The following is an 18,748-nucleotide window of genomic DNA, read 5'->3' on the forward strand; positions in this document are numbered from 1 at the left end:
TTGCATGTTGCCGATACATTTCATACACTAAAAAAAAAAAATAACAGAACATGGTTATAAAAGTACAAAATATATTTTAAATATTTCTTTGAAGTTCACTAAAATCCAAGCAGTCTGGGGAATCTCCAGAGAGAGTCTGTGAAATGCAGAAAAATACCAAACCTTTTTAGTGCTCTTTCCCTCTCAAGAGCAAATATGCTGGATTCTGCTTTATTCTGCATAAAAACTGCTTAACTTTTCATAACAGCTCAAACTTACTTGAATTCCTCAAATATAGCACTTTTAGTAAAATTAAGATGTAAAATTCTGAATTTAAACATCCTGAACAGTATTAACATGACAAAGAACCTGAGAAGACGCTTATTTGTTCACACAGTAAAACAATACAGGAAAATAAATGACCTCTTTTTTTTTTTTTTTAAATACAGTGGATTTAGCTGTATTACAAGGACTTTAAAACATTAAAATTCACTATTATATCGGTTAGTTTTCCTTTAAGTGAAACTAAAGATCAGATGAAAAATGTTATTTGTTGTCTCTAATTAAGAATGACAATGTTATGCAAATTTACCCACAAGGGCAAAAATACAGATAATTCTAGAAATACACATTCTTTCTGGCTGCAACACACACAAATCACACAAAGACATTAGTTGAAAATTTTTAATAAAATAAATTCAAATGCATCTCATTCTCTGTGTCCATAGCTACACTGTTAAATATCAAAGAAATACATATTTTTAAGAAACTGGGGGGGGGATTAAGCCACAAAAGTTGGTATTGAATATGTAACCCAAAATCCAGTTTGTCAAATTTGTCAAAATTAAGCAAATTGATCTTACCATCCATCACTTAACATAACCATTACCAATTCTTAAAAGACACTGCTAAAATATTTACAATAAATAAATAACTTACATCACTTAAAGTAAATGTTTTACAGTTTCCTGAATCGGGTGAGTAAAATCAAGAGTACAAATGCAAATCATGTATAAACAAGTCTGGAAAACAATTCCCTACACAATTCCTTTTGTATGAGGAGGAAAACATGTAATAGTCTATTGCATACCATACTTCAGAAACAGTACATATACACATATAGAGTACTCCAATACAATCTTCATTTTCTTTTCCTGCACGAGAAGTTGAATATGGTCCATATGCCTAAATAAGTAAATTCAGCAGCATGCAGTCTTGTTTGTCGCCATGTTTTACAGTAGGGACAAACCTGTTTACACGAGCTAGTACTGGAAAGTACATAAAAAACTCAGCCTTCAATAAACTGGATCGAGAACATTCAGCTCCAAAGAAAAGGTACAGGAATGCCTTGTAAGATTAGGCCCATGCTAACTGCCTTAAGGAGATCTTTTCTAGCACTTGTCACAGTAAAAGTTCCCCCTGGTTTTATTTGTGAAGATACAGCATTTTTCAGAATACAGTGTATGCCAAGAAACTGGTTACCAAATTGCAAGATTTCTAATAACGTTACATCTTGTCATACATTTTTAATTGAAATGTCTGAAGAGACTTCCATATGTACCCATCTGAGGATATATGCATTGTTCTTGCAAACAGAAAACTTGTACAAAAAAAAAGAATTAAAAAATGCTTAAGTTGTGGTCTGCTGAGTTCAACTTCTACAGAGCTGGCAAGTATTCCGAGTATGAAAATCATTGCATGTCGTTCAAATCAGTTTGTTCAGTTTTATTCTTGAAGAACAGATGTCTAACTACTAGCTTAAAAAGCAACATAGCCATGTGTGTAACTCCTGGAATGGTGATAAAGCTAAATAACTAACAGCTTGAAACCCATATAAAATGTGGGTGTAATTTTAAAACTGTGTCATTATTAACATTAATCTAATGAAGCCTAGAAGATCAAGTGCAAAAAAAAATGTTTATAGCTAACTAAGGTTTATTTTGATCTGTCTTGCTGGTTTGACTCCAGGAAATTAACCACATTTTGGCAAATAAAAACGTCAGACAATAGCAGTTCCACAGTAACATATAGTTTTGGTTTTTTTTAAACTTCAAGTAATATAATTTGAGAGCTGATAGTGTATTTAACAGGAAAGTCTTGTAAAAAAAAAAAAAAAAAACCAAAACATTAGTTCAGGTGCAAGAATTGTTTCATAAGTTCGTATGTGGTAAAAGCCACAGCCTGGGAAGGAATACAACGAATATAGTTTAGAGATAAGCCACGGTATAATCCTCTTCGTATTCCATGTTGTTGATACACATACTTCAGAGTCTGCACCATCGTACTGGAAAAATAAGAACTCAAGTCATTATTGGATACACATATTCAATAGTCAAAATAACTTCATTTAAAAACACTTGTTTTACTTGGTTGTTATGGAGAAAACCCCCTGGGACTCTATAGAGCAAAGCATTACAGTCTTAAGGCTTTCTGAGCTTCTGCAAGAGATTTGGCCACAAGGGCTGGGAACTGGAAAGAAGCTGTATTGTGACATTTTACACCAGAATGGCACCCTATCTGGCAGGAAGGAGCTGAGAAGAATCAGTACTTACAAATCTAATACAGAGTAACAGAAGCATAATTTGCCCAATGTAGCGCACACACTTTTTGCGTTAAAGATCAGTATTTAGGCTTGTATTGCAATCTCCTTCTTGGAACACTCGATCATACTACCCATCCTTCCAAAGCTCTGCATATAAAATTTGTGTTTAGTTTTGTATTCTACATCTTGCACGTGTGTAGCTTCCTCCACCATCACAAAGACCTAGTAGTTTCTCTCAAACAAGAAGTGCTAGAATTTACATATATAATATTTGACCTTATTAAAAGCAGAATTTGCAGTGTATATGCAAGGAGAACGATTTTCCTCACACACTTACACTGAAACTGAGCAAATGGATGTTAAAAGCAATGTAAAAAAAAAAAACAAACATCTATAAGGTGCTCAATATTTCCAAGCTATTAAAGACATTGCCCTTGGAGAACATCTTCCATATGCCTCAAAGCTTCAAGACTTCCTGGTTGTTTAATTGTCTCATCCTCTAAAGACATATATGTCTACTCTCCTTTAAAGTATAGCTCTCTCCAAACGCAGTCACAACAATATTGTTAAAGTGGGAAGTCTAATATCTGTTAAAGTAGTTCTCAAACGCAGAAAGTAAAAACCCCAAGAACATTTAACACATTATTATTTTGAAATATCTGGAATAGAAATAGCCAAGCAAAAAACCATTAAGGCTGCTAAGGAAAACAGAACAGCAACTTTCACAGCAAGCAACACCTAGGTTCTTTATGAAAGATCACTAAGACAGACTACTGTTAGTAAGTGGGAGGTTCACACTGAATCATTCTGGATTCAAACAATTCCACAAGACTGAAAGTAACCAAGAGAAAACTGTCCTGGAATTGAATTTGGGTGAGGCAATTTGAAATTCAGAAAGTTTTTAAAGATGAGAGCTGATTTAATACTATGATTTTAAGGATATTACGGTACTTGCACTTCTACTGAAGGAACCCAACTACGTGTGGGATGTGGGACATTACCATCAATGCAAGAAACATCAAATAAAACAGTATTATGCAAAATCATCTTATGGAACAGATTCTGCACCATAAAAAACACTTTCAAACATTTCATTTCAGTAGAAGCATGCAGTCTCTCTTAGGGATCCTGCCGAAATTAAAGAAAGACATTGCAAGTTGAGTTAATTTTTTTTTTTAAAATGTTACTAATACAAACACAGTATTAATAACAGAAGTGCCATTGTGATTTCAGGTGGGTTTTTTTAACCTCAGAGTGATAATGTCTCTGTGGAAACCTATTCATTAAAAGACTGAAGAAATCAACAACATAGTAGTTTGGGGGTTTTTTTTATTTGTTTGTTTGGTTTTAACTTTAAAACTATGAATTTAACTTTGCTCAGACACCAAAGAATTCAGTTCCTACAGATGAAAATAAAATACTTACAGGCACTTTTCAGAGTCTGGGAGAACCGCTCCTAACTGCATTCGCCTACGGGTTACATCAAGGGGATATCTACAGAGGAGATATTTGAACAGCAGTTCAACCAGATGTGTGATGAATATTGTTTTTAAAAGAATACAAAGAAGTCCATGTGCAACCTCCAGTCTCCCTTTTCAGTGAGTAAGGAATCCGGCTCAGATTCTCAACACAGCTGAAAGTTCTCCTAACAGGGAGACTTCCCTTATACAACCAAAACCAGCAAATCAGATCTCTTAATATATTCAATTTGCCACGAGTAAGGAAGACACATGAAGATCAGGTGAGAGTATAAAACAGTCTGTAAAATGCTGGAGGGAGAAGACACCTGAATCAAAAATAAAATTAACAATTTAAGAATTAATATAAAAATGACATTTGTAATGCAGTGATTTTTTTTAAAAAATGATGCTGTGTAAGTTCATTAAATTAAATTATTTTATGGACAAAATAAAATATGACAAGGACAGCATGAGAATGGAGAAAGCAGGCAAAGTAATTTCAAAAAGTAATGCCAAACACAATATCTAAGACTTGTTTTGTTTTAATTCTATGGCTTCACGGGTTACATTGTTTTGAAAACAAATTGGAATAATAAAATTCTGCAAATTATTTTCATAGTCAAAATTTCATAGCACAAGATTCCAACTGATTTTAGAAGATTTATCTGATTTTTTTTTTAATTTACTCAATGCATATATCTTTAAAGATATAGAGTATTAAATAGATATTTACTAAGTGAAACAATAGGAAATAACTGAATTTCAGTGTCCGATTAACCTGATTTTAAAACCTTACTAATAACTAGACTTATATAAAATCATATTCTCAGGTAAAAGTTTTTTTAGAATTAACAGCTATATAGAAAAATAAAACAATACCCAAACTTACGATATCGTCTGAGCTATTGCTCCAGCTATGCCACCACACAGCAGATTTACATGTGTTTTCAAAACTAAGACATCGGGATTATCTAATGAAGGCCGTCCAAGCAAGTTAGGTGCTTGAGCAAGTCCAATGCTCTTTAAGGTACCAAAGGTAAAAAATGAAAAACCTAAAAGGAAATTTAATTTTATGTACTTTCACAAAAAAAAAAAGCGCAAACTATTTGTTGATGCATCATCATCATAACCAAAAAGCTGCAATTACAAAATGAAACTATTTTCCAATTCTTTTAGAAGTTTTTCTTAAGCAGAAAGAAAGAGACAAATAATATTTTTAACTTCTCCAGTAACTTCTGTCCAAATGAATTAGTGTTTATAACTAACATTAAAATAATGCTTTAAATAAGCTAGACTGCGGGTTTTAAATTACTAGATTGCTGTTAAGAATAGCTTCTAAAGTCTTTTTAACTCAAGAACATCTCTCATCTTTTAAGAATGAGCGTAGTTTAGCTGGGCAGTTCTGATGTTCCTCCATCCCACGGCACCCACTGCTTTAGCTTGTGTAAGTATTTACATAAAAGTCACCAGGAGATGGAGCCAATACAGAGGCTCTAAGTCTCCACGCATAGAGCACTCTCTCATGGATCTACCTGTTTGAGAGAAATATCCTACATGCCCTCTTGTGGGAAAACTGGGAGGCAGAAGAGGAAGAACCACTGCTTTACTCCTCTCCCTCTCAACTCCGAGGTTCAGAAAAGCCAGACTTTTTGCCTACTGAAGATGCTTTAACACGCATCGATCAATTCTAGATTAAGATTGAAGAGTTGCAAATGTTTCTACTGGCCTCCCCTCTCCATTCGAGTAAAAATGAGAATCCTTTATTTTAACAGAAGCTAATTAACAAGACGTGCAAGTATATTAGTTAAATTTAGTAGCGCACATAACTTCTGAAGGACTGCTATGTTCCGTTTTTAACTTACCCGCATATGGCGCCATTCCTACAACAGTTGGCATCAGCCCTCTGTAGAACCCACTAAAACCACCTTCCTTTGAAAGAAAAATACAAGTACATTTGTGGCAAGAAATACAACAAATATCTTAACAAGTCACACGACTGTTCCTACAGATTCAGATGACAGCAATCTGACTAGCATCATCTAGCACCACAGAGCTAACATCAAGTTCCATTCCTTGTGCCTGAAGAATTGAGGGCACAACTGCCTGGCTTCATAGGAGACAAAGAAGTTAAAATAAAGGAGAAAAATCCACATCCAACATCAAAATCTAGGAGACATTTCTGCATTATACATATCCCTCCTCCCCAATTTTTTTTTGTATTATTACTACTTGTTCTTGAAAAGCAACTTTTCTGCTGTTTTTGACCTCCCACTTACATGAGTCTTAGCTACATCTTAGCAGCCTAAGTAGAAGGAAGCATCCAGATAATTTTTTACATTAAAAAAACCAATGTGCACGCAACGAAGTCATGTTATTTTCCACCATGCCACTATTTTCAATGCAGTGCAACATTCTAAAGAGCGTATTTTGCTTTGACAGGACTGAAGATTAAAAGAAAAAATACCTTTGTGTAAATCATCTTGAATGCATGGATAATTCCCATGTACTTGTGTTCCCCTTTTACTTGAAACGCCAGACGAACTCTAACCATATCAAGAGGGTAAGTACAAATCACTGCTGTAATACCTTTATTAAAAACAAAAACAAAACAAGCAAACAAAACTCACCTACACCTTATCTGATTCTAGGATTACTTTGAAAATCAGAATTTCCTTCTGTGGCAGTGAATATAGTAGCATATACAAATTATTTTGTTAAAGATTTAAGACTTAGACACTTACAATCAGCAAATCACAACACTAACTTCAGCAACACACACGAGATTTATGTGTATACTTGGTGTTCACTGAAGCTGCACACCTAGGCCTTGATTCTCCAAAGATTTATGGGCCTAACTGTATTCACATGTATTCACCCTATTTAAGTCCATGGCTCTGAAACATCACGCTAATCAAGTGCATCAGCTTTACTGGATTGCAACCATGAAGCCTAATTCTACCATACCTTAAAAAAAAAAAAATCAAACCACCAAATTTACATGTTTAATTTCAAAAAGGTTGTGTCAGAATTCTATGTGATTACTGGATATAGATACATAGATCTACCTACTGCATCTGAAAATACTAAATATATTCTAATGACATTTAAAATAAAGTCAGAATTGTACTGATGAAGAGTACTTAACTGTGCTGCATTACTGCATTTTAATAGTTGATGTTACACCAGCATTCCTGTTTTAAAACTCTGACCAAAAAAGCTATTTCTAGACTTAAGATGCCAACAAAATCAAACCTTAGGATTCATCCAGTTATGAACTGCTTCAAAACTGATTAGATGCTGACCAACTTGTAATTTTGGAAACATAACTCCAGTACAGAGAACAACTCCTCTAACAGTTACCTGAATAACAGATTTCTTCCTACTGATAGCTTTTGAGGTAAAACACTCAATTGGTAACAAATGTCTTGAAGGGAATAGTTAAAGCTATGTAATAAAAACAGTCATCATTTTCTGGTGGTATACCACCATCACTAAACAACAACAACAAAAAAATTGGGAAAAGGAGAACAAGAGAGCAAAAAACCTTTGTGATTGATATTGTTTTCTGGCAGCCACTCTGATTTAGCTAAACATCATCCTTAAAATTGGTCATACAAAAGATAAGCACACTTTTTATGCTGACAGGAAATTGCCACTTCCTCTTAAGTTTTAAGAGTCTATTAACGATATCTCTTTTTGTAGGTGTATGATTTCCCCTCCTTTCCACAAGGTCAGCAGAAAACCACAACGGGGGAGGGGGGAACAAAAGAAAACCAAACAAAACAACACCCAGCAACAAATCCCAAGCAGAACACAACTCCAGCAAATAAACTCTTCATAACTTATGTCTGGAGAGAAAAAAAAACAAAAAAAAAAACCAAAAAAAAAACCAAACCAAAACAACAACAACAAAAAAAACCCCAAACAACTTCAACAGAAGATACCAGGATTAGATGGGGAGGAAAAAAAAAAAAGAGCACCCTAAGCGAGCTATCCAAAAAGCTGACACTGGTCAGCTGTCAATTGAGAATAAATTTTGTTGCCTTCTGGAGTATCCTGCCAGTAATTTATTTTGGAAGACAAAAACATGTCTTCCAGAGATTTTGGATGATTCCTCTGAACAAAAAGCAGACATCTGTAGTTGATTTCTGATGTTGTCTCACCCATAGGGTTCAAAAGTTGGAAGCTGCAAAACACTAAAGCAACTTTAGGACTGTTTCCTCTGACCTACATTATTAAATGCAATCCCTCAGACTACAGCATTTTCCTAATGAATTGCCTGAGATCTCCAGAAATATTGTAAAATTGACAAATTCAAGCAGGTTAAAAAATTTTCAAAGATAAATAGAGCTTTTACAGAGCTTGGGAGTTCACAGGAAAGTCATCCCACTTCAGAAAACAGACAACTCTATCCCTTTTCTCTTCCCAATCATGCACTGATATGTATCCAGGACTAACTAGTGAACACAGGTCAAAAACAGTACAATTGAAAAAAAAAAAACAGATGGAACTGAAAGAAACCATACGTAGTAATGATTAAGATAGGATCTTTAAAAAAAAAAATCTTAAAAACCTTTAGCCATTAATTCTGAAGGAAAAAAAAAAAAAAGTTTTTCTAACATCAGCCACAAAATAGGCTTTCTTAAAGCAACTGGGAGATGCCACATTACTACTTGCTGTTCATATAAGCAAAATGTCCATACAAGGGATCAAGATTTCCTTTGGGGCTCAGAAAAGACACTGTCCTTTCTGGGAGGAATGGCGGCCAGCTTTGGGACACATCTCTACTCCCTAAATATTATGAGTTACCAGGAGTCTGACCAAAGCATCTTCAGGCTAATTCCTCATCTCCAGGAAGCACAGTCTACTGCAAATCATGAAAGTTGAGCCAAATAAAAATCTCTCCCATGGTTGGTTAAACAGGACAGAATTGGAAGTCTCTCAACAGTTGAGAAACACACTGCAATTCCCAGTGTCTGATCTCAAACAATCATAATAATGTAGCTTCTCCCTTCTTTAAGGAAGTGCTTCAAAAACAGCAGACTTTCATTGCAAATGCTGAGTTGGAAGTCAGGGAAAGACCATTCTTCATTTACCATCTTGTCCTCAAGCACTTTTGACCACTCTTGGCAACAAGACAGTGGTTTACACAGAACTTTACTGAGACTTAGTGTAAATGAAGCTCAACAGGAATTAGACTGTCCTTGATTTTCTTCCCAGGCTCCGGGAGTTAACAGTGAGATTAGCTGTATAGGGATTTCTCTCTGTCTCCTGATTTCCCTACTATTCCTCTATTCTCAGTAGTTTTCTTTTTTTTTTTTAAATAAAAATTAAAAAAAAAAACATCTGGAGCAAGAAAAAAACCCAAGTGAAATACATTTACAAAGATCAGGTACCGCAAACATATCTGATACACAAGTTTTTATGACTTCTGTATCATGCTCTTTGTACTTTAACAGTAACTATGTAGATCAAATTAAGTACTACCAGGTGATTCAGAGATATACAGCTCAAAAAGTGATAAGCACAAGTCACAGCCTTGAACTGCAGAAGATATCCTTCTTAACTAGTATAAAGATTAATTTACCAAGGAGGCATCTTCTGAACAAAACAAAGCTTCGGGAACTATACATACAGAAAAATAGCTAATGACAAAAGAATATTTATCAGACAGGCTAAAGAACTGCCTAATTTACAAGTCCTAATATTTCTAGACCTCCTATATAGAATTCTGATTCTTTCTTCAGGTGCAATTCAGAAATAAACAGCACAGGTTATTTTAAAATGGTGACTCAAATAGGTAACTGTAAATTACATACTATTTAAAATTGAGACGGTATCCTCCTAGATCAGTGCTATTTTCCAATCACTTTTACTAAAAGTAAAAAGATTAAAACAAAAACATGCTTTCTGTATTAGTTTCATGAAACTTGAGTTTATTCTAGATTTTAAAAAAAAAAAAAAAAAGCCAAAAAACCCTAGATGTTAAGTTAATTAAGTGCCGGGGAGAAAGTAACACATTTCTGTGTTCTAATTCAGATTTTTCAATTAGAAAACAAAACAAAAATGAGATTTGCAAAATCATCCTATGATACAGATGTTACTTGATCATTTTGTTTCCTAAACCCCGCTGACCTCTATGATTTCTCTATCTTCTCCCCAGCTCTGTCTTTCCTTAAAAGAAGTTATAGACCATTTATCTGTTAATGAGGTGTTACAGCTGAAATTTGAATCACACAAGACTCAGGAAATTCAGAGTTAAAGTTTCCACAGTAACTTTAACTTGGCCTCCTTAAATATATGCATTACAATACGTTTTTCTTTTCTCTCACTCCACGACCCCCATCCTCATTGCCTTGTTTTTCCCCGTGGATATGCTTTTGATCCTGTTTATCAGTTACAGAAGATACTCAAATGTTTCCCACTACTTTGAAGTTGATTCAGGTCTGTTGACTGCTAGTAATGTCGGAAACACTGACATAAGCAAGATTTAAGTACCAGTACCGTACACGGAAGTGAAAGCAGACAGTTGTGCGGCTAGATGGTGCAGAGGGGACAAAAAGGAAAAGGAAACAAGTTACCCATTTTCAACTACATAATATTGCGTTCCAGGAAACTGTGAAGAGCCCTTTCCACCAACATTGGGGTGCATGCAGCATACCTTCTCCTTTACTCATTTAAACTTGGAAGAAACAGAATAATATCCCGTACGGGAGCCAGCAAGAGATTAAGCCACAGGAGTTAAAGCAAGAAACATTAACAAATGCTTTTAAAAGTCCTCAATCTGAAAAAAAACAAACAAACAAAAAAACGAACTTCTGTATCAGATTTCAAACTCTACACTCTTCTTAATGCCTCCTTCCTCCTCCATATCTTCTTGGCATACTCAATATAAACCCTCCTTTCTTTTATCTAATGAATATCCGAAAAAAACGGTTAACCTCACCTCATAAACAAACAGTAGGACACTCACATGTGATGCTATTACTATTCCTGACTGCTACATTCATTTCACTGCACACCTAAGTCTAGCTCATCTACGCAGTTTTGGGCTTCATTGAGTATATTGTACTTAAATGCAACACACAAAGCATTTCATTCGAGCATGGTTTCCAGATAGTACTGTAAATTAATTTTATTTCTTGTACTCTAACCACACAAAACAGATTTAACCAGTAAGGTGATTAAAACTATGCCAGATGCTATTAATTTATCTATGCAAAGAATTCCAGCATGTCCAACACTGACAGAGTTAAGCTGATTATTCAGTGTTTTCACAGTGCCTCACAAGCCAGGTCCCAGGTCTTTGACAAGGCTCCTGAAAAAGCTAATAAGCTTTTGGGGAAGGGGGGGGGGGGGGGGAGGGGGGAAGAGAAAGAAAAAGGAAAAAAAAAAGTGTTTTTTAGTACTATTAAAGCCAAGAGGAAAGAAATAAAGAAAAAAAAACCTATGTATTTTTTCCACTTCTTTCAGACAGAAAGCCAGTCGAGTTCTGGAACATATCTTGCCAAATTACTTTTGCTAGTTTTTAGGGTATTTGAATTGTTTCATTTACCTCTCTTTCCTTTTCCTATGATGGCATGCAAAGCCAAAATACTTTCATAAGGTCTCCCTAGTTTAACTAAAGGTAGTATTAACAAACCTCATTATTTTTATTCCAAAAGAAGCTAAATATCAATATTCATGTCACAACTATTTAAGGACTGTCACTAGGCAGTATTAAGCCTGTTTTACAAAGTAAAAACACATGAAGCACACCACCTTGATTAAAAATCAGTCCACTATTATTTACCTTTCCCTGTTTTTTCTTTGCTACTTGTGGCTGAATGACTAGTGAGAAGAAAACAGAAATGTATACTCATACTATATACTGGCAGTTTACAAATGGGTTTTTCTACTACTATTACATTAGTTGATAAATGATGTTTTTTAATGTTCACACACATGATTTAAAGAGTATCATGACAATACTGCGTTGGATATTGAACAGGACAGACATTTCTGGCAAACCCAAAGAATCCATCCATCTAAGGTGCTGCACTTCTCTCTATTTAGAGGGGCTTGTATTCAACCTAGTAGTAATGGCAGACAGGCTGACGAGCCAATTCTACTAAAACTTGCATCTTTATACTTCGTTTTGATGACACTGGATTTACCATTCTTTAAAAGCCATAATAAACACACTGTAAAAGCTGTGCTTTACAACACAGCACAGAATTCAATGCTTGAACAAATACATTTTAAAGAATACTCTTTTCAATTAGGCAACTACTTGTTACATTAACCATTTACTAGTATTTTTGCTTAATACAAATTTGCAACAGTTTGACCTGAAAACACATCAAATCATCCTCTAAACAAATATTAACTTTTCAGCAAAAGGGGTGTCTGAAATCCAAGTACAAAACTATACCTGCCATGGATCCAGCCATTAATCGATGCACATGGCCTGAAATCCCAAGTCGTTTCTTTATTACCTACAAAATATGGAATATTTACAATAGCTGTATACCAGAAGATACAGTGAAGTACATCACACAGTTTATTAGCACATTAACGCAAACTCTAGCTCGTTCCAAGAACAGTTTTCTGAACATTGCTGCTGTAACCAGCTTATTAAAAACATGAAAGTGCTAGAATTCCACTAACAAGGCAGAATGATTGGTTGAGAGTATTTGTACTGCTTACTTCAGAAACTAGATTAATTGTTTAGTTAGTTATCTTTAATGTGTGTCAAACAAGGCAAACTGAGTACTGTCCTTGTTGCATGATAGAGAGCAAAGGACACTGAGCAAAGTTGAAAAGTGACACTTTTGAGATGAGCAAATTTTTCTCCCATACGCAGCATGTGAAATGTACTGCTATGAAGATAATTTTTAAGACATTGTTTAACTGGATTTAAAAAAAAAAAAGAAAAAAAAAAGAGAAAAATCAGACAAGCACTTGAGAGCAAGAACTTCCTTAGTTACATTATGTCTTGGAAGGAAGTTAGAAATTAGTTTCCAGGCTTTTATCAAATAACAGACTATTTAAGAAGCAGTTTCTACTACAAAGAAGATATGAAGTTATCTTCCTTCTTTAAGAATTCTGGGGGTTTTTTTTCCCTTTTATGCATTCCTGCAAAACATCTTTAATGTTTGTTATCAATTAATAGGTAAAAGAAACTGCTATGATGCTAAATGGTTTCTTGAAATTTGCAGATTTATAAGTCATTTCATTATGAAGCATGGCAGGCAGTCTTTTATTCAATGTAACATTAAAAAAAAAAGCATAGAACAACAGCATTTATGACTACACCACAAAAAAAAAGAACACATGAAACTCATTACAGTCACTTTTTCTGTAATAGTCTTCTGAAATTTGCTCTTTAGGGAAGAGAATCACAATTTCAATCTCACTGTCTTCAGTAAAGATCATGCAATTTACTTTACTGGGTACTAAATCTGTTCTTTCAAACACAGAATTCCTCATTGCTAACACGGTATTTGTCACCAAATACAAGCAATGTTTAAAAACATGTTCATGCTAACACCTGACCTCCAGAAGATGTTGCAGGGATTCATTATGTACTTAGTATTAAAGAGTAAATGCACGAGAGCAGAAAGGAATCCACAAATCTTGTGGGACCCCGAAATGAGCATTTGCTCTTCCGGATAATTTTTATCTAGAGCCTGACATAGTCATTTGCCAGGTCAAATGTAACAGTCATATCCAGACAAACTTTCAAGTTATTCCATCCATCAAGTACTAAGAATCCCAACACGATAGAATAAACAGGTTCCATTTTACATTTTTTCCTACATTATTCACAAAGGGCTACCCTTACAGCAATACAAATAGCAGCAGACTTTAGATTACCTTTTCCTTCTGTTAAAAAAAAAAAAAAAAAAAGTATTATTCTCAACAATACAAAGGTACCAAAATCAGTGGGATTTTTTCTCCTTAAGCAACAGTGAAAAAAGTTTCGCTGTTGCCCTGACATTTTTAATGGGTAGATTCATATAAAGTTAAATAACCTTAGAAAAGACATGCAGCTAATTAATAAGACAGTTAGTTTTGATCACTTAGAATCTGTATTCATTGTACGCAGAAAAATAAGAAAAGGAAAACAAAATAAATTCAACTACCTTTTTATATTGGTCAAATGCCATAAACTGAATTGCGCCATATGGAAATATTCTAATCATCATTGCCCCGTTTCCTTTATACAGCCCAAGGTAACCTTCCTTTTTGGGGACAGCGCACAACGTAGAAAACACTCCTGCCAGCAATACAAAAAGAGGTATTTAACAATTACACTGGAGGGAGGGAAATAAAAAAAAATCAAGCAAATATAACTGACAATAAGAAAGTATGCATAGAACTCAGGCTGGATTATGTTGCTTATGTAACTAGGGAGAGTGGAAAATCCACTTTCAATGCCCAAACATTGCCAGGAGGAGGATGTTTCAGGTTAAGTTTTATCAGCTTTCTCACCTCCCAGACGCAGTGGACCTCTTTCAGAATTCACGCAATTCAAGGCCCCACGACTTGCCTGGACTGCATGCAATCCTATGGCAGATGACACTATCCACCCCCAGAAACTCACACGAGCAACAGATGGAAGGAAACCAGTTGACTTGCTAGTCAGACAATTCGAAATAAATAAATAAATAAATACTTAAAAATCTAAAACTATGGGAAAGCAATCCAACATTACTACATGCTAAGTAACAGATCAAATGCCAGCACTGAGGAAATGAAGTAAACAAGTTTAAGACTCTCATTACTTGTAACTTAAACACTTCCTGTCCCAGAGTTGTTGCAACAAGAAGCAATCCCATTCCCATTTAATAGGTGGGAAATAATGCAAGATCACACAAAGTTTGGGCAAAACCTACAGTTTTATTATAAACATATCATTAGTTATACACAATTACTATCACATTGACTTTTTTTTTTTAAATTAATAATATGTAACAGTTAAACAGTTTTCATTCATATGCAACTACTTAATAATTTAAGAACTGAACAATAAAAAGGCTTACACATCTTTCAGGCAGAAAAAAAAAAGTAGTTGACAAACTTTCATTAGAGGTTTAAATAAAACAAGTATTAATTAGTCTCTGAGGTTCTAAGAATACAGTATTGAATGTATTTTTAAGATGTCACGGTTATTATATGCCTCTGAAAATACTTATGCCATGATTAGAATTTCTCTCTACCCTGCAATGATGAGTTATTGTTTTTATTTCTTAAAAGATATGCTCCAAGATCCATGTGGCACGAACTCCACAGAGCACAGGCAGTAAAAACACTGAGTGAGGACTTCGATGAACTAATCCATCGTGTCTCTGCACTTACAGGTATCCCATCCACTCAATTTTCTTTTTTGCCTACATGTAACAAGGACATGCATTCAAGTCAGACACATTTTTAATAATCAGCATCATATCTAAAACCCCCAAACAGGGAAGAGCATAAGATTTTACTTGCCAATTATGACACAGTACAAAGGAAACAGAAAATTTTAAAGTATCGGTCAAATCAATTATTTCAGCCTTCAATTCTTAGACTGCAGATTTTAGTGCATCCTTTTGCGCCTGTGTCACCAAAATACCACATTACTTGTGTTTCCCTTTTTGGTATGCGGAAGCGAATACATATCCAATGAATTTTGTTTCAAGATTCATTTTCCTAGCCTTTCAAAAAAACTTAGTGTCTAAGTTAAAAATTCCAAAGTTTCATTACATGTAAAATTAACCAACCCAAATATTTCTTTTCCTTGACAACCGTAACACACTTAAATTATGACATATTTCAAGAGCAGATGACATAAAATAACTCAAATACTATGCACAAGAGGGCACTGTTACAGCCCCACACAGAATGGTTCTGAACGTACTGGCAACCCCAAGTTTATTCTCTCACCATGATGCAACACAGACGCCGCATGCAGATCACCTGTACCTTACGCCAAGCATAAATCCGCTTCTATCTTCAGTTTGCGTCAGCCACGCTGCTGTTTGCAAGCATAAGCCAGTTCTTGCAAGATTCGGCGGTCGCTGTCTCGCAATGAGGGCTACCAAGCTCTGCAAAGCACCGGTTCCCACAGCCCCTGGGAACTGGCAGTCACTCTAGCAGACTGCAGCAGTTACCAGCCCTGCCAGTTTTTACATAAACGATCCAAGCTTTGAACCTGTGAACACCAGTCTCCTGCTGGCTTCGGGAAGTGGAAGACCAAGCCCAGCTCTTACATGCCTTATTGAGAGTTATTCTGACATCTCAATCTCAAACGCATCAACCAATGTGGCAACTCACTCACATGAGGCTTTCTTTTTTTCTTTTTAAATAGTGGCACAGAGACCGATCAGACAGATACAGCCTTCTGTCCGATGCGCGCCTTTTCTGATCAGCCACGTCAGTGAATAAATCAGCATACCCAAACCATACACATTGCATTTAAAACCCAAAATTGTACAGGCAGCAGCCATCTTACCTAGATGTTTGTAATGGTGGTTATGAGCTTGCAGCAAAATCTTTACTCGATCCAGTGGTGCAGTAGTTGTTTTGGCACAACATCCTGCAACACCTTTCCAAGAGGGGAAAAAGAAAAGTGACCGGATGCAATAGTTCTTTACATCAGCAGAAAAATAAGGAATTTTTCTAAGGTACTTTTAAATGGAAGGGAGAGGAAACTCAGGAACTGGAAAAAGCCTCAATGACAGGTAAAGAGCCTCTATTAGAAGTATGTTACTAATGCCTTAAAGCCTTAATGAAATGTATAAGCTACTTTTCCTGATTATATAAACCCAGGCCACCATCGCTCAGCTACACCTTTCAGATAAAGTTACCCAGGAGTTCTCCTCCATCCCTTCTGTGGAAAACAGCCATAGCTGCTCTCCCAGAGGAGCAGCCTACGTGTCGGCCGTGCACCCTGCGCTACCCCCGAGCCAGACCCCACAGCCTGACGTGAAAACTTTCAATAAACACAACACCTTCCTGCCCCCTCGCAAACCAGACAGCTGGCACAGCACCCCACAGGACGAACAAACAGGGTTTTGTGGTTTTTTTTTTTTCTCTCAGAGATGAATCACGCGGGGTTGTGCTTGCTAGGCTGTCCCCCACCTTCATCTTCAGCCCACCTTCCCCGCGCCCAAGGAGGCTCTGGGCTCTCGGAACGGGCGAAATGCTCGGGGCTCTTCGCCGCAGTTTTACCGGGGGCGCTGACACGCAAGTGACCTCCGCCGCACCGCCCCCCGGCTCGGCTCCCCCGGCAAAGCCCGGCCTCCCGCCCCCGGCAGCCCGCGGAGACGGAGCGGGGGCCGGCCCGGGGCACCCACCTCCGGCGATGAAGGAGCGCAGCCAGTAGAAATCGCGGCGCGCCGCGCCCGGAGGCAACGCGGCGCCGGGCCCCGCCGCCGCCGGGGAAGCCATGGGGCAGGGCTGGGTGCGGGAGGCGGCGGCGGCGGCTGCCTCAGGCGGCGAACGGGCGAGGCGCGGTGCCGGGGCGGAGCTCGGGGCGGCCCGCGCCGTCACTGCCGTCCCGGCCGCGCCGAGCCATGGTCGAGCACCGCGGGGCCGCGCCGCGGCGCCTGCCGATCGCGTCAGAGGCGGCGGCGGCGCGGCACGGCCCGGCCCGGCCCGCCCCTCCACCGCCTCCCCGCCCCCGGTGCCGGTGCGCGGCGTTTGCTTGGGGCCGCTGCTTGAAACCGGCCATCCAGGCCCTTCTCCAACCAATACCTGGTTTTAGATCCGTAGGGGTGTGCAGCCAAAGCCTAACCAGCTTGAGTTAAGCCATACAACAGGGGACATCGATTTATTCTAAACATGTAAGCAGCTACGGCAGCTTCGTACTAGAACATTACTATTTCTTTTGTCTGTAGTTTCATAGCTACCTAAAAACACTCAGCATTAGTAGTCAAGTTTCAAAATGCATCAGAAAGGGAAGTAGATATCACATACAAAAAAAAAAAGCCACGCAGCTTTTATAGAATCAGGAAGGTCAAACTCGGTATCATCTCTGCAGCTGTCAACATTTTTTTACAATTTTTTTTAGGTTTTCTGCAAGGTGGCTGTTCAATACAGTGTATATGGCTTTCCAGGAGGCATTTAGTTAAACTTCTGTCCTCAGCTCTTGGAAAAAAAAAAAAAAACAAACAACAAAAACAAACAAAAAAACCAACAACCCCACACTCTCTGAATGCTGGTGCACAGTCTAAGGAAGAAGAACATACCTGACGCCCGACAATGGTGAGAAAGTTAATGCTGTCAGCTTTTCTCTCTGGTTTTTGCAGTTACTCACATATTTCTTAGACACTTTTTGCCACATACATCTTGACCCGAGTTTCAAGTATTTCCTATACCAAAAATCCCTTTTTTAAAAGTCAGTCTTTTAACATTAAGACAGTCAAACATCTCAGTGCTCGCACAGGTAAAATGAACCCATTTCCAAATAGATTGGCTGGAATATTTTTTCCTTCCTGCTTGTGTCAAACTGCCTTCAACAGAAATTACTCATTTTTTCCTTTAATATGTTACGTTCCTTAAAATTAAGTTTGCTTCAGCGTTGGGGAAAATTTATTTTGCTCTGTTTGATCATTATGTCATTTATATCTTTGGGAAATGGCTGTTACAACACACATTTTTTTCCAATAATAAAAAATATATAGCAAAGGAGGACAGATTTCTTCCAGAAAGTATGGAATATGTCCTTTATAGCAGAAAACTCTCAAGACCTTTTAAAGTTTTTTAAGATGCCTGGGAAATTCATAATTTTTGTTGAAGT

At 37.0% G+C, this 18,748-nt stretch overlaps 1 protein-coding gene across 5 annotated transcripts; it reads right to left on the minus strand.

Moving 5' to 3' along the window:
• Positions 1-645: 645 nt before the first annotated feature.
• Positions 646-17,521, minus strand: SLC25A16 (solute carrier family 25 member 16). 5 transcript variants are annotated; one of them, XM_086752324.1, is made up of 9 exons: positions 17,304-17,521; positions 16,460-16,552; positions 14,109-14,242; positions 12,395-12,458; positions 6,446-6,567; positions 5,844-5,910; positions 4,871-5,033; positions 3,947-4,015; positions 646-2,263 (listed from the first exon to the last, which is right to left on the minus strand). In XM_086752324.1, the coding sequence occupies exons 1-9, from the start codon at positions 17,395-17,397 to the stop codon at positions 2,107-2,109; spliced, it is 963 nt and encodes a 320-aa protein (XP_086608450.1). In that variant the 5' UTR covers positions 17,398-17,521; the 3' UTR covers positions 646-2,106. The 5 variants fall into 5 exon arrangements, with proteins under 5 accessions (XP_086608450.1, XP_086608453.1, XP_086608454.1 ...); XM_086752327.1 differs by lacking the exon at positions 14,109-14,242 and having other exon boundaries at positions 6,446-6,524; XM_086752328.1 differs by lacking the exons at positions 16,460-16,552; positions 17,304-17,521 and adding an exon at positions 15,892-16,414.
• Positions 17,522-18,748: the final 1,227 nt, after the last annotated feature.

The sequence above is a fragment of the Chlamydotis macqueenii genome, chromosome 7 (assembly GCF_036417535.1).
Source record: "Chlamydotis macqueenii isolate bChlMac1 chromosome 7, bChlMac1.mat, whole genome shotgun sequence".
In the NCBI taxonomy this organism is placed as follows: domain Eukaryota; kingdom Metazoa; phylum Chordata; class Aves; order Otidiformes; family Otididae; genus Chlamydotis; species Chlamydotis macqueenii.

Excerpts from the sequence above, each read along its gene's own strand:
- SLC25A16 (XM_086752324.1), bottom strand. The coding sequence starts at position 17,397 with ATGGCTTCCCCGGCGGCGGCGGGGCCCGGCGCCGCGTTGCCTCCGGGC. Across the intron at positions 5,911-6,445 it reads TCAAGATGATTTACACAAAG|GAAGGTGGTTTTAGTGGGTT; the intron begins GTATTTTTTCTT and ends TTTCTTTCAAAG. Across the intron at positions 4,016-4,870 it reads GCAATAGCTCAGACGATATC|ATATCCCCTTGATGTAACCC; the intron begins GTAAGTTTGGGT and ends TCTCCTCTGTAG.